Source organism: Doryrhamphus excisus, linkage group LG21 (assembly GCF_037039965.1).
Source record: "Doryrhamphus excisus strain RoL-2023G ecotype Guam linkage group LG21, RoL_Dexc_Guam_v1.1, whole genome shotgun sequence".
Taxonomy (NCBI): Eukaryota; Metazoa; Chordata; class Actinopteri; order Syngnathiformes; family Syngnathidae; genus Doryrhamphus; species Doryrhamphus excisus.
The window spans coordinates 10,355,993-10,372,669 of NC_136377.1; the positions used below are offsets into that span (position 1 = coordinate 10,355,993).

At 41.1% G+C, this 16,677-nt stretch overlaps 1 protein-coding gene across 4 annotated transcripts in view; it reads right to left on the minus strand.

The window, feature by feature from the left end:
* LOC131137938 (rho guanine nucleotide exchange factor 12) overlaps positions 1–16,677 on the minus strand; it is a 47,459-nt gene that overhangs the window by 10,023 nt on the left and 20,759 nt on the right. For all 4 annotated transcript variants that reach the window (XM_078787982.1, XM_058086410.2, XM_058086411.2 and 1 more), the window contains 7 exons: positions 10,089–10,180; positions 4,583–4,681; positions 4,448–4,497; positions 3,141–3,198; positions 2,752–3,008; positions 2,417–2,521; positions 694–822 (listed from right to left, as the gene is read on the minus strand). In XM_078787982.1, coding sequence (XP_078644108.1) covers positions 694–822; positions 2,417–2,521; positions 2,752–3,008; positions 3,141–3,198; positions 4,448–4,497; positions 4,583–4,681; positions 10,089–10,180 — 790 coding nt within the window. The remainder of the gene's footprint in view (positions 1–693; positions 823–2,416; positions 2,522–2,751; positions 3,009–3,140; positions 3,199–4,447; positions 4,498–4,582; positions 4,682–10,088; positions 10,181–16,677) is intronic.

Below are 16,677 nucleotides of genomic sequence, written 5' to 3' on the forward strand. Positions count from 1 at the left end.
TGAAGCATTTAAATGAATGAATTGCATATGTTTCAATCTGATAGTAAAGAGTTTGGAAAGGTGTGTTCATCTGTATTGTTAATATCGCATGATGGTTATGTTGTTAAAATTTGGAAATTAAATGAATGAAAATAACATTTAATTAATAAAATTGTAATTAAAATGAATTAAAATTTATTAAATGAATGACAACATTAATCATGATTAATCACCATTCGCAACTATGGCCATGATCATGATCATATCCAAGTATCCTTGGGCAAGATGCTGCATCATGAGTAGGTAAATATTCTAAGAGTGTCAAAGCACTTTGAGGGCCTTGGAGGTGGTATTTAATAAAGAGAAAGATAAATGACAAGATGGGATGATTATATTTATATTTGTATGTACCACACATACCACACAAGTCTAAAAATCTATTTGCTTAACACCAGACTCTTTAAACATAGCAGAACATTTTAATTACACTTTAAACTGTATTATGAGCAATGAGATGTTGCGTTCAAAGACATCATGTCATATATGGTAAATGTATTGTTTTCAGTACAATGAATGCATAGTTTTGCATTTAGTTAATTATCTAAAATATGTAATTGCAATGAATGTAATGAAATTAATGAAATAAATTAGCTAACGCCGTTAGCGTGTTGTTTTTGATAGCCCTAGTTAAAAGTACATAAATGCAGTTCTGACCGTGTCGGGGGCATCCTCGGCATCAGGCGACGAGCAGGAGTTGAGCCCATCTCGGTGGCTGACTTTGGGGCTCTGACGGGGCGTTTCTCCTGTCTCAGGGAGGACGGGGCCTCGACCGCCGCTGCTCAACTAACAAACACAGCCGGGACACACAGCACAACAATTAAGTTAAATTGATTGTTTAGTCTGGGGGGAAGGGAATTCAGCAGAGGTTCCAAGGGGATTTGGAAAGTGGGAGGGTTTCATCCCTATTTTTAGCCAGATGAGAACATTGTTATTAAAAAGCAGCGGGTGCCCAGACTTCCTGTTGTGTTTAGATCTCAGAAAGTAGCGTGTGTTGTATAACTATGAGTCACCACCATTTGAGTTTATAATATCCATGACACTCCGACAATGTTTTGATTAGCATTGGCTTATTCCTTCATTTAGCTGCCTGGGTTAGGTGTTAAAAATGATCGAAAAAAGAATAAACACTTGAGTGATGGTCCACACTGTCCATATCAATTAATAACATCAGCCTCGTAGAGAAGGAACCTGCTTTAGGGTAGCCAGTAAATGTATATACTGTATGCACATTGAAACAATCCCTCTTTTAGAAATACTATCTTGCTTTGGCATCGAGTGTGCAAGCATATTAAATGCACATCAACAATCTCACACTTTACTCCTGGCAACAACGATAGTGGATTTAAGATTGTGGAATGAGAAAAGAATTCCGAAGATAATTTATAAAGATGACCTTGCTCTCATTATGTCACAGAAAACATTTGATAACCACATAAAGTGAAAAAGATGTATATTATGAAAAGGAAATAACGATAGCTGACACAGGAGAGAAGGACTATATCTCTAAATATTAGACCTTATTAGTTACATAAAGCCCTAGGGATAGAACTAATAATTATTTTAATCATTGATTCATTGGTCAGTTATTTTTCCAATTAATTGATAAATCGGATTTTTATAAATAGACATTTTTAATTTCCGCCTCTTAGCAGCAATCCCTTTAAGAATGCATGAACGGACATCACAAACACTCAAATGCAAGTGAACGAGTCACTGGCACAGACCACTACATGTGCATTAGCAATAAATAAATATGAAATAAACCATTACACTAGGCTGAACGTGGGCGTGGGTTTTCTGCGGGTACTCCGGTTTCCTCCCACATTCCAAAAACATGCTAGGTTAATTGGCCACTCCAAATAGGTATGAATGTGAGTGTAAATGGTTGTTTGTCTATATGTGCCCTGTGATTGGCTGGCAACGAGTCCAGTCCAGGGTGTACCCCGCCTCTCGCCCAAAGACAATAGGCTGCAGCATCCCCATGAACCTTGTGAGGATAAGCGGTAGAAAATGAATGAAAGAATGAATAAACTATTAAACTTTACCAGATCCATGGTATAAATGTTTGTGGAAATATTAAAAAATCTAAATGGTTCTGGAAAGATCTCGCTGTACTTGCAAGTGTGCAAAATTTGGGCATGCAGACACTATGTGTGAGGCTGCATCGGACTCCAGATGATGTGTGAGCATTTGCACCACACTTGAAACGGGTCAGCTGCATCTGCGCTTCAGAAGGCAGTGGATATGGCTGGAGGACCCAGCAGAGGTGGATAAACCTGCTTTTCATTCCTTGTAATGCACTTTGCTTCCCCCTGCAGGACTGGAGTAAAACATGTGCCCGTTACAGTAGAAAACAAAGATGTATTATTCCACTCACCAGTATGTCGTTTGTACAAAGCCCCTCGTTAGCAGCGTCACCGAGTGAGGACACGCCATGATCCCCCTCCTCTGCCTCAGTCATTCGAGACACTGTGGCTCCATCCTGGAAAACACAAATCTGGGGTAACTGTAAGAAACGTTTATATCATTCATTCTTTTCTATGCCGCTTGTCCTCATCAGGGTTGCGGGGATACGCTGGAGCCTATCCCAGCTAACTTCAGGCGAGAGGCAATGTACACCCCACATATATACAAACACACATTCACTTTCACATGTATGGACAGTTTACAGATGATTTTTATAATGGTTTTCTCGATAAAAAAATATCCAACCCCATCAGGTAGAGGGGAGGCAGGGTGTGCCTCAGGGCTGCAGGAAGCGCTGCAGGGGGCGCTGCAGGGGGCGCTGCAGTGGGTGCTGCAGCGTCGCTCCCCACCAGGTGACTTCTGCATCATGTGGTTGGCGTCTCCCTCCTCTTTTCCCTCATCCTCCTCATGTGCCTCCTTGTCGTCGTCATCATGCTCCTCCAGGTGGATCTGGGGAAGACCTGGAGGTCTACCCAGCACTGTGAGGGCTACGTAGGAGCCGGCTGCCGTTGAGGGGAGCAGACCATTCAGTTACATCCGAAAATACTACCCACCTCGCCGACTTACTTCAAATTAGTCAAGTTTGAGACGTAAGCCTGATGACGAGGGTAAATACTTAAAACGCCAATACTTACATTTTATAAGCTTTACGACCTCTATGTGGTTGGATTGTGTGACTAAGGTCCCGTTAACCTGTATACAAAAAACAAGACTAATCAGAACATGTGTAAATATTGTGTCCCAAAACAGATTATTGGATACAAATATTATTTTGGAGGCAGTATACTGCCTATATTTACAAATATATTTGTAATATTGGAACTAAGCCTCACACTGCCATTCTCTGGGGTTCCGCTTGTCTCTTTCTTAGGCCCCCAGTTATTTCCGTAGCTACTTCAACCTGAGCCAGTTATACTTTGTGTTGGATTCTTTAGATATTCCACTTCAGTAGGCACTAACTACGAGTTTTAACCTTATTAGACGCGAAGACTCTATAGTCACTTTTAAACAGTGTTGTGCAAGTTGATGGTTCTCATGAACTAGTTCAAAGTCCAGTTCATTTTTGTAGGGGAAGAGTGACAATGAAAGACTGACTTTGTTCCATCCATTCCATTGCAGACATGACTCATGCTTTAAATGCTGTAAATGTGTTCGGATGTTACAGGAATTGAGTGGCGGGCAGACAGGAAGTGATGTCACAAGTTCAGTTGAGTTTTATCTGGGGGCCCACACAAACACAGTAGCCCGTGTTTGTGTTAGCTATTTTCATCAGGGATTATTGGGTGACATTATTCAGAGCCAAAATAAAAGATTGTTGTTCTGGCACAATCTGGTGCTTGTGTGTCTCACAGAGCATTACCGTAACATTTGTGACCAGTGTAGAATACTACACATATCTTTGAACGCGTCATCTGAATGTCTAGTATTTGTATTTTACTTCATTTAGCCATTTTATACGCTTCAAAATGCTTCAATTAGGCAAAAAATACATAACATTTTCTGAAATATGTATATTTCTGACAAATAAGATGTCGTATTTAATCACAAAACAACATCATAAATCATTAATCTGATTTTCAAAACCCGTGGTAGAGAAGCCGAGAAACTCACAGGGCAACTTGGCAATTGGAGTCCAAAGCTCTTATACTGCTTTGGTTTTGCACCATGCTTATGGGTATATTATTAAGTTTATTATGACATTTTTATTCAATACTTGCTTGTTTTTCTTCTCAACTTTGCACGCCACTATCAAAAGCTGCTAGAAATGTGAATTCGTCAGGGAGGTGAATAAACTATTTAATATTACTAAGTGTGGTGTAGTCCTACACCTCCTTCATAATCACATGTTTTAATTTGATTGGCATGAATGGCAAACAGCTATTGAGCTGGACCTTGGTCATCCCTCCTTTAAACAACAACATAATAAAAACATAAATATCACCTTAATGATTCGATCTCCTGTCTGCACGCCCGCTCGCATTGCTGCTCCATCTGTGAAGCATCCAAACAAGAGGAAAGTCATGTTTGTTAATTGTGTGTGTGTGTGTGTGTGTGTGTGTGTGTGATGGATCCTCACCTTCCTTGACCAGCTGCACAAACACAGGATTGTCTCCACTCACTGTCAACCCAAATCCATTTTCATCTCTCTGGATTATCACACATCGCTGGACAAGGCCTGTGAACAGCACATGCTAGCACTCATAATCATCATTATGATCATAATGATAATGAAGCCGGCTGGAAGGGGAGCACACTTGCTGTTATTCATTACTCTAAGTGTCTGCCTTTTATTAATGTGCACATATTTCACATGCTGCTGTCGGATGCAGGCACTTGTGGGGAAAAGTGTCTTTGCACAGAAGTGAAAGATGAAAGGGTTTGAAAAGCTTCCTGTTCCCCGTTTTAAACCAGTACAAGCTTACGTAATAATAATAATAATAATACATTTTATTTGGATAGCGCTTTTCAAAATACTCAAAGACACTTTACAGAAGAATGGAGTTGAATAAAAGCAAGTAAACAGAGTAAAAGATACATTAAAATACAACATTCATTGGTTAATACACAGTTAAAACATGAGTAAAAGCGGGGCGGGGCACAGCAGTCAGGTATAAAAAGTTAGACATTAAAAACAGATTTAAAGAGGTGGGTTTTTAGTTGTTTTTTGAAACTGGGAAGGTCAGGGCAAGCACGGAGTGAATGGGGCAAAGAGTTCCAGAGGGTGGGGGCAGCGATGGAGAAGGCTCTGTAAGGTGGAAGTGCTCCATTCTCCTTGAAGTCAAACAACGCAAAATTGGACAGTTTCAGAAGAATGTGCCTCTAAACAATATTAGTATTGGCTAGTGTTTTGCTTTTTCTTTGGATTTTCCCAAGAGATAAATCAGACAAAAAGCCCACTTTGTGTATGATGTCATGCAATCCTACAGGAGACTGATTGTGTGGTTTGCTAAAGTAAGTGTTGGTTAACTTACTTCTACACAGGAAAAGCAAGGTGAGGAAATGTCAATAGTTGCACTCCACATTGTTCATCTATCCATGTTCTATTGTCTTCATTAGGAGACATGTAAGCTGGAGCCTATCCCAGCTGACCACCCTGCTCAATCATAGGCCACATATATAAAAACACACATTCACACTCACACATATAGACCATTTACCGTCTCCAATTAGCCTAACATGCATATTTTTGTCATGTTAGAGCAGGGGTGCTCATTAAGTCGATCGCGATCTACCGGTTGATCGCGGAGGTGGTACTGGTCGATCACTGGTCAATCGCGGCGTATAATATCATCCTAGCATCAATGCCGTCACTTGATTGATATACAGGGCAGCCATTCAGATGACAACTGAATGTTGCCCTTCGGGTGACCAATCAAATCAAACAACGTCTCTAAGTGCAGCAGAACTTACGATGTCAGCCTATCATCCATCCCCGTTACTTGATTGACATACAGGACAACCAGTCAGATGACAACTGAATTTTGACCTTTAGGTCACCGCTCATGCGTAAACAACGATGCAAAGTGCTAAGCTAGTCGGCGAATCGCATCAGATTTTAAGCCCTCGCTAAAGTTTATGGTCACTAAAATGAGTGAAGTAGCTGGACCAAGTAAAAAGGCAAAAACATATCACTTCCATACGGAATGGGAGGTGGACTTTTTTTTTCACAATGTCTTTTTCGAAGTGCGTTTGCCTGGCTAACCTGGCTATCAGCAGCTACTGTCCGGACTATGCATCCCTGGCTGATTCAATTCAGTGCAAGTCATCAAAGTAAACTCAGGTAATTACAAAAAATGTTAATAGTTAATTATGTGTGTTTTGCAATATTGGCTCATTTGGTTATGTAAGGTACATCAACATACATTGTACGTACAAATAATCCTCAATACATTTGAAAATAAATAGATGTTTTGCATTTTTGTAGTGGGTAGATCATTTTGACTCGGTCATTTTAAAAGTAGCTCGCATGCTGAAAAAGTGTGAGCACCCCTGTGTTAGAGGATGCCAAAGCATACAAGGAAAAACATGCCAACTCCACAGAGAAGCTCAACAGACATTGGAACCCTCTATCTCCTATACAGAGATGCACTCCAGTCCCGTTTGTCTGAATTCTGTTTATGGGAAAAAAATATGGGCATATATACAGTGAAGAAAATAAGTATTTGAACACCCTGCTATTTTGCTATTTCTCCCACTTAGAAATCATGGAGGGGTCTGAAATTTTCATCGTAGGTGCATGTCCACTGTGAGAGAGATAAACTAAAAAGAAAAATCCAGAAATCACAATGCATGATTTTTTAACAATTTATTTGTGTGATACAGCTGCAAATAAGTATTTGAACACCTGTGTATCATCTAGAATTCTGACCCTGAAAGACCTGTTAGTCTGCCCATTAGAAGTCCACCTGCACTCCATGTATCATCCTGAATCAGATGCACCTGTTTGAGGTCGTTAGCTGCATAAAGACACCTGTCCACCCCATACAATCAGTAAGACTTTAACTTGTAACATGGCGAAGACCAAAGAGCTGTCCAAAGACACCAGAGACAAAATTGTACACCTCCACAAGGCTGGAAAGGGCTACGGAGCAATTACCAAGCAGCTTGGTGAAAAAAGGTCCACTGTTGGAGCTATCATTAGAAAATGGAAGAAGCTAAACATGACGGTCAATCTCAATCGGAGTGGAGCCCCATGCAAGATATCACCTCGTGGGGTCTCAATGATTCTAAGAAAGGTGAGGAATCAGCCCAGAACTACACGACAGGACTTGGTCAATGACCTGAAAAGAGCTGGGACCACCGTTTCCAAGGTTACTGTAGGTAATACACTAAGACGTCATGATGTGAAATCATGCATGGCACGAAAGGTTCCCCTGCTTAAAACAGCACATGTCAAGGCCCGTCTTAAGTTTGCATATGACCATTTGGATGATACAGAGGAGTCATGGGAGAAAGTTTTATGGTCAGATGAGACCAAAATAGAACTTTTTGGTCATAATTCCAATAAGCGTGTTTGGAGGAAGAAGAATGAAGAGTACAATCCGAAGAACACCATCCCTACTGTGAAGCATGGGGGTGGTAGCATCATGCTTTGGGGGTGTTTTTCTGCACATGGGACAGGACGAGTGCACTGCATTAAAGAGAGGATGACTGGGGCCGTGTATTGTGAGATTTTGGGGAACAACCTCCTTCCCTCTGTCAGAGCATTGAAGATGGGTCGTGGCTGGGTCTTCCAACACGACAACGACCCGAAGCACACAGCCAGGAAAACCAAGGAGTGGCTCCGTAAGAAGCATATCAAGGTTCTAGCATGGCCCAGCCAGTCTCCAGACCTGAACCCAATCGAAAATCTTTGGAGGGAGCTCAAACTCCGTGTTTCTCAGCGACAGCCCAGAAACCTGACTGATCTAGAGAAGATCTGTGTGGAGGAGTGGGCCAAGATCCCTCCTGCAGTGTGTGCAAACCTGGTGAAAAACTACAGGAAACGTTTGACCTCTGTAATAGCAAACAAAAGCTACTGTACCAAATATTAACATTCATTTTCTCAGGTGTTCAAATACTTATTTGCAGCTGTATCACACAAATAAATTGTTAAAAAATCATGCATTGTGATTTCTGGATTTTTCTTTTTAGTTTATCTCTCTCACAGTGGACATGCACCTACGATGAAAATTTCAGACCCCTCCATGATTTCTAAGTGGGAGAAATAGCAAAATAGCAGGGTGTTCAAATACTTATTTTCTTCACTGTATCGTATATCGATATTCTACCTAAATACATCTGGATGTGTGTTTTGGTCCATATGGCCCAGCCCTGGCTAGTCACAGCAAGCTAAAATTAAACTCTGAACCCCCGACGTCACTTCCTGACTGTCCTGCCATTCAATTCCCCTTGGGAACACACTTCGACACACACACAAACATGAGTCTAATTTATGTCTTAAATGTCTTATCCTATTACGTGTACTATATTGGATAATATTAGTGTAAAGGTGACTATAGGGGAGTTATTTCATGTAAAAAAAAATAAACGTATTTGGGTTGTAAATGTTCGAATAATGCTATATGTACGAACTATGAAAATATTCCATTTATAAATGATGAATCCTACTTCACAAAAATTCCCTTGTCATGGTTGAGGGATTACTGTATTATATACATATTGCATTGATAAATATAGGGTACAACTGCATTTAAAACAGAGTGATCAGTTCAGTCCTAAAACACATCATTAATTGACAACAATGTTTCCAAACACAGGCATCCCTCGTCACTTTGCACCTTGAATTCTGCAGCTTTCAAAAAATACTAGAAGGAATTCAAGAAGAATTTAAGAAAGAAGTCATCACAAAGTTTGAAAGTGGCCAGGATGTACTGGAAGCATTCATCAACAAGAAGCACCATCCTAATGTTGCCAAAGGAGGAGGAACGGTGTTAACACACACACAAACCACAAACCACGGAAGGTGTTGAGAAAGTGTTGCCGCTATTAGACAAGATGTGTGCCGCACTTATTTTGAAGGCCGGAGGTGTGGTGTGTGTGTGTGTGTTGAAAATGTATTTTGACTGCCGTAGTTGTCATCCTTATTTCAAGCGCAAAATTGACGGGCACCCTAAAACGCTCGGTTACGTGACCTAAAACCCAGCTCATACTGCCTGACTCATACCTTCATTCACATTTGGTGACGTGGCTTGCCCAAGGACACAACAACAGGGAGAGTAGGTAGAGGGAGCAAGGACCAAATTGCCAACCTCCCGGTTGTTGGATGACCTCCTCTACCTCCTGAGCCACTGCCCCCCAAATAATCAAATAGATGTACAAATCAAAGACCAACCGGCAGCGCAGAATGGCTTTTGTTAGACCAGCGTTTAGACCAACATTTATCTGTGTGATCTAACCAAACCACAAGTTGTTGGGCTCAATGGCTTCTGTTGAAATGAAGATCAGAACATCTTGTACGGCTCTTTAAATATTGGTGCTCCACAGGGTTGTGTATTCAGCCCACCGGTATTCAGTCTCTGCTTGCTTTTTGTGACGAGAGTGTACAAATTAGTACCATGACATCAAAGCAGGTGCTTTTAGACAACACTATAAATCATCATTTTATCATCTGTTTTGTATCCAATGACTTTACCATCAGCTGTGTTTGCTCTCTCAGCGTGACGCACAGGATAACTCAATTCAGATTTTTTCCTCTCTGACTTTGCCAAAGTCCTGTGATTCACACTTGGCCTTCCAATGTTCCCTTCCTCCCCTCACTTCAAACCAATTATGTGAGAGAGTTGAGTGGATAATGGTTTGTCTTCTGGCCCCACAATGGAGCCTGCAAGACTCCAGGTTGAAGGGAAGGGCTGGTTGGGATTGATATGAAAGCCCTACCGGCCACTTTAACCACCTTAACAACTTTTTTTATTGAGTGTTGCTTTCAAGTACTCTTAAATCTGCTGTTCCTGATGAGCCAAACCCAAAAAGTCCACCTTGACTTGCGTCACTTTCAACCATCAAACTTTAAAAGGTAATGCACTTTGAGCTTTTCTTAAATGAAGGCATCACATAGAGTTTGAGGAAAGCGGATTTCTTACCAGTGGGGTCAAACTCCTGTTTGAGCAAGACAGAGGATTTGTCATTCTTTGCTTTCCTTTCCGTCGGCTCCTTGTTGAGAATGCTTGGGGTCCTGAGGAGACACAACCAATATAAAGATACAATATCAACATATAAACATGCTCCATATTAGCTTTTTACCAATATACTGGAAAATAACGTCACTACACAAGATGTGACCTGACTGTAGGAGTTATTTATTAGTGTGTTCCTAGGTTTCTGATATCTGTTGATTTATTTTTTGTTGTTGTTTTATTTGGATTACTTGATAATATTTTCTTGTTAGTTATTTATTTATTTGTTTATCTATCATATTTTGTTGGGGTTAATTAGTAGTTAATTTCTGGGTTTATTTCATTGGATAACACCCTGGGCACCTGCAATATATTTAGGTAGGCAGTGCTCACAGGACCAGCATGCACCGGGGTAGGCCTATGGTTTTTGTACCAGCGCAAGAGAGGCAATAGGAAAAGGCCCTTGTTCCTTTTTTGTTTGTTTGTTTGCTTGCTTGCTCGGTAATAAAAGGAAATAAGAAGAAACGGAACAAGATTGTTTGGACAATGACTCTTTTGCCTGCGTAAAACAAAACCCATGGTGCATCAGTGGCCTTTTGATTATAGTGTAAGTTACATTTATTTTATTTTTTTTGAAGGACAAATAGCCACTACACTGACGTTTCACACGACAAATATGCATATTGGACTTATTATTGTTTTAAATTAAGCATTTTTAAGCATAAAAATGGCTAAAATGCAAATATAAGGCAGAAGAAACATTCTATTTGCAGATATAGTATTCTACATTGGCCACTAGGTGTCATGAGACATGGACCAGATATGGACCACAAAAGGCATTTAGAATGATCTCACAACAGACACATTAATAACACAATGATCATAATCATAACATGGGCTACTGCTGGGAACATCACCCACAACAAGCTAAAAAATCCACTCTGAACCTTCAACATTGCTTCCTGTCTTCTACATATCTGGCCCCCCACCACAAAGATTCCAAAGAGGAAACTTGGAATGAATTGACACTGAGCGAGCAAGGTTGTTGCTGTGTGACGCACAACGACACCAATTGTGCACCTCTATAATTATCGGCATGAAAACCGATCTGAACCAACCAAAATGTAATTTTTCTGCCAATATTGGGAGACATCCTTAAATAAATCTAATGAGGCCCAATTCCAGAGTGCCACTAAAAGTACCAAAAGAGACCACAATGTACCCCACTGGACATGCTCCCTTTGATGAAATATGCCATGAATAGTTCAGTTTCGGTTGTTGTGGTGAAGAACTTATGGTACAAAGAGATGTTGTAGTCTACTACTATGTCAATCAGCAAATCCTCCTTTGTTACAGTGCACTTATCACCTCGTACGAGGTACGAGGTACATTATTAAAAAAAACAACCTTAAACTGTATTATGGAAAGCAGGAAGTGAACAAATGTAACAGTGATTGTAAAAGTACCAGATGGAGGGGTAGGATTTAATAAGCTTTTCCTACTCCTTTTGGGCATGTGGAACTGGGAACTGATTATGGGATGCACTCAATTGTAATCTGATGCATGTTCAAATGAAATAAAACCATTACCATTACCATTACCATTACCATTACCATTACCATTACCATTACCATTACCACTTGCATCGGGACCAAGTACAGCAGTGATCCTAACATGGCCCCAATGGAAGTATGGCCTCTAAATGCACAAGAGCGCCCCCAACAGGACTGGAGTACATCAAGAATCTTCAACTCAAGACGTCAGTTGCCTTGGCCACCATTGTGATGATCACAGTCAAGCTTTCTGCTTCCTGCTATTGTCTGTGAGCCAATAGATCCATTGTGTATAAATAGCAAAAGTCCCCTCTCCTTGTCATTCTCTGGACAACCCCTCCGACTTATGAAGCAGGAGGGAGGGAGCTTGTTTGGACTGCTGTCCCTCGCATCGACAATGGGGGCCCCGGGCTTTCAACAATGGCAGCCACGTCACAGCTGACTTACTATACTGGCGGAGGGGGGGTGGGCTTTGAGGGGCACATTCCCGGAAAGAGACAGGAGGAGGCTTTTTTGGCTCCACTCGAGACTCCCGAATGTGGGAGAGGAGGCTGGGAAAAACATGGAGGAGGTACAAAAGTGTCTTGGAGCAAAGACCCTGGCAGAAGGTGATCCAAGGAGGTCTACGGAGGTTATCTTTGTGAAGATGCACTTAGCTGGTTTGAGGGATTATGCAAAAACTGCACAGTGGAACCTCCTAAGGCAGGGCTATCCAAAGTGTGGCCTGGGTAGCTTGATTTTTATTTAGCACTATATAGTATTCTAGTCATAAAATTAAACATTATGGAGGAGGATCGGAGGATTGTTTAAACAAGATATCACACTAAGAATGATAATTATTGAAACATATTTAACAGCGACCAGTCCTCACCTCTCGCCCAAAAGGTCAGCTGGAGGCTCCAGCATACCCTCGGGATCCGAGTGAGGATTAAGAAAACAGCTTAGCTTCTGTCAGCAACTGTATGTGACCAAATATGTCCAAATATCATGTCAAAACAAAAAAAAACATTTTTTGCAGTGTTCAATCACCGCCCCATCATAGAAAAACATGTCTAACAATAGCTGTACAAAATTGACCCAATAATGTTTTATTCATGTGAGTCATAGCTATGGGCTAACCAGCATGATGGCGACGGATACGAAGTGTAGTATTGTTACTGGATTTCCAAAGTTCCTGTACTAGGTCAGTATTATGTGTGTGGCACAAATGATGTATGTATTTTGCAAAGAGCACTTCAATAATGACTTCCACTGCAAAACATTTTAGATGATGTAATTACACTAAAACTAGGATGCTCCTATCAGGTTTTGGTCGTAGTTTGTGTTTGGGCGAGCCAAAGGCTGCCAATTAGAAGAAGTAGCAGGTAATCATAAATTCCGGTATATGACTTGGTAGATCCCGGATTTTTGGTACAAAAAAATAAAGTTTTGATGAGTGTGCTAAAGGTTAGACCAGGGGTGGGCAAACTTTTTGACACACACTATTTTAACAGTCCGCTTTGAATTATTTGTCTAATTTTATTTGTAAAAGTGCGATACTATCAGCTATATGTTCTCATTTCCCCCAAACAACGAAATTTAATTAAATTTTTTTTTAAACTGAATAAGACATCATGTTAAAAGTAAAATACTCTGAAAGTAACTGGCGGGCCGGATTCAAATGCTTGGCGGGCCGCATGAGGCCCCCGGGCCCTAGTTTGCCCACCCCTGGGTTAGACTGTGACTCTATGCTTTATGCTTCTATGCTTTAGCTTGTTAGCTTCCTGTGTCACAAGTGCAACAACAATTAAAGAGAGAGGGTAATCAATAATAAATGAATTATCCTATGAATTGACAACGATTTTGGTATCTGATTACAATAAATTCCAAATTAAAAGCTGCTACTTTTGTCACATGCTTTTAAAGAATGATGCAGCTACTTTATGGCTAAAAAGCACTAGTTCCCATAATGCTTAGAGTGTAGATTCAGGAAGAAGTGAATTGGACTCGTGAAGTGGATGCTAATATCACGTTTACGTTTACAAAAAGACTACTGCTTGGACCGTGGCAGCTGTTGAACTAAGGAGTGACGCTGGTAACACCGGGTGTAGGTAGGATTGCAAGGTTTATAGTGTGCCTTTCATGTTACAATGTGGACATCTGTGGCTTATGTGCAACATATGTGCAGTGTGTACAACTTTCTTTACCTCTTTCAATTAGGATTGTCTATGAATAGTCTGGAATTGATGGTAAACACCCTGTGATTCTAGCATGTAAAAAAAAGTTTGTACTATGTGTACTATTCTCAGTGCAATGAAGGTCCAAGCGGCCGCCATCTTGCACTACTGTGTCGCCTGAGTCGTCCAGGAAAGGCCAGCGGCCGACAGACATTGTTTAAAAGTGATGTCAGCCCTTCCCGTCAGGGTCGGGTGCAGAGGTGGGGCGGGTGCAGAGGTGGGTTTGGGTTTGTACGGGAGGTGGGAAGGGTGGCTAATCACATAGATCAGCAAAACTGCTGGACAAAGACCAACAAGAGCAGCAGTGGGGTCCGCATGAGGCCTGACTGGACTCTGAGTCTTTACTGACTGAATCCATATTCACTGTGACACAAACAGGTTTATTTACGTCTTAAACGGCTCATGTCTACAATATTGGGTAGTATGAGTGTAAAGCCATTTTAAGCCGCTATTACAATATTACACTGATGAGACAATAGCCAGCGCATAAAGTACGCTGCGCAGAAAACAACAACAAAGAAGTGCTAACAGGGATGCTCCGATTGATCGCCCACCGATTAGTATCGGTCGATTTCCTTAAAAAACACATGACTGGCATATGCAGATAAATGCCCTTCAAAGTTGACAGAAACCAACCGCTGTGCGGTGGCGACATGACAATTCATGACAAGTCGGGTTGCCAACATGGGTCCCATATTGCCGTGAGAATCAACACTCGTCTGTAGAACCTCAAAGGTTTCAGTCTGCCAGCTTGACACAGGCTACACCAATCCATGCCAGCGTGTTTGATTACGCCTATTGCTGTTGACTTTCTTGTCTATTTCTTTATTCACTGGCAGCAGCCTGCTAGCTACCAACTGAAATTATCCACGCAGTGTTGCCAACTTGGACATTTTGTCACAACATTCAAATCCCTTTTGACATCGTATTTTCTCAAAAACGATTAGTGTCGTTGGGGAGTTTTGGTGAAAGCACCTATTAGAAAGCACATTTTATGTTTCATTGAGCAATAGCATGTGCTGTTGACAGGTCTGCCGCAGCATTTTACAATATCATATGCAAATATATGCAAATTAGACAATGACGTCGTCTAGCACAGTGGTTCCCAAACTTTTTACAGTCGCGTACCCCTTCAGACATTTGACATGTTTTTCATTTTTATTCACTTACCCCCGATGGCAATTGACGTACCCCTGTGGACAGCCAATAGATACTTTTCTTTACTTGTATCCGCCTAGCTTATCATCTTTGTCACATCTAAATGTGACTATTTGTTTTTAAAACAAACAAAGCAATATAATAGCCTTATAATGGTGATACAATAACAGGGGCCTCCTAGCTCGCAAGCTCATTTCAGCTCCTACGGCTCATAAAGGGGCAAGGAATATTTGCTTCAACGCTTACGTTTTTTTTATTATAACTGTTGAATTCAGAATATATCGTCATATAATGACATATGAGCACAAAATAACAAAGGCGATGGCTACACTGATTGAGTGGAGATGTGCTAGGTAAATAAAGTAGTGTACAACTGAAATGTTGCTAGTCATAAATAAAACACAAATACTTGACAGCCCTAATAGTGATGAAAGGACACCCCTGCATCCTTGGACACTATTATTCTCTTTTAAGTTAAGGGGAACACATTTCTATTTAATAAAATATATTTCTTTGCATTATTTTATCCTGTTAATTTTGTTATCTTGAGGTAAAAAAGAATGATCGAACAATGTATTTCCACAACATAATATTACTTCAAAACATGCATCAAATTAAATTCAGGTTTGTGTCAAAATAAAAAATAGTTTCACAAAAAAACCCAAAGTTTATCTTTTAAAGGGGACCTATTGTACTTTTTCCACTCTTCTGCCCTATAAATGTAGTTAGAAGGATGTATTTCCATGTTAAACCATGCCCAAGTTTCAGATAATGAGGTTTGTGCATTTGGAAGTGAGCGCTGAAAGAGGTTTGGAGTGGCTCAAAATGCTTGGTTTCAAAAGGCGTGGTAAAACTGCCCCTTTGTGATGTCACAGAGGTGTGGACTTCCTTATATGGGCGTGGCTGTAAGCCCGATAAGCTCTCTGCCCTCCCCTAAGCTCTGCTTGCTAGCAATGGCTCATACGGAAAAGACACATTTGTTGCACCAGTGGTTGGAGTTCCTGATTGCCTACCAGCAAAAGAATCTGACTGGGCTGTTTTTGTTTTGTGAACATGGGTCAGTATGCAGCTGGACTGACAAACTTTCCAACGTTACTTGGTTGTGTGGACTGAGCAAGCAGTAACGGTTTATCGGTGTCCTGTTTATTATGGAGCAAAAGTGCTTGCATACAGGGAAGAGGGGTGCTATTAGCCGTTTCCCAGCACAATTAGTGGCCACTTTAGACGTTACCGATGCTGTAGAAAATGGCAAAACGCTAAAGCTACTTACCATTGAGAGAGAAGTGTTTCTATACACTCGGCAGCGTGACCAACCACAGCTGAGTGGGCGTGCCTGGAGGCCATCAGTCGGAAGAACTAGAGCGCTTTGTGTGCCGGTTATCGTGTGTAGCTGCTCTATAGGAGTCCACAACTCAATACAAAAAGCCAAAAAATGAGCACAATAGGTCCCCTTTAATAATTACGGATTTGCCAGGGGTTGTTGAAATTGTCTAATGGTGGCCTGCCCAATAACCCCCCCATCCATCCATCCATTTTCTATGCCGCTTAGCGTCATTAGGGTCACGAGTATGCTGGAGACTATCCCAGCTGACTTTGGGCGAGAGGTGGGGTACACCCTGGATTGGTCGC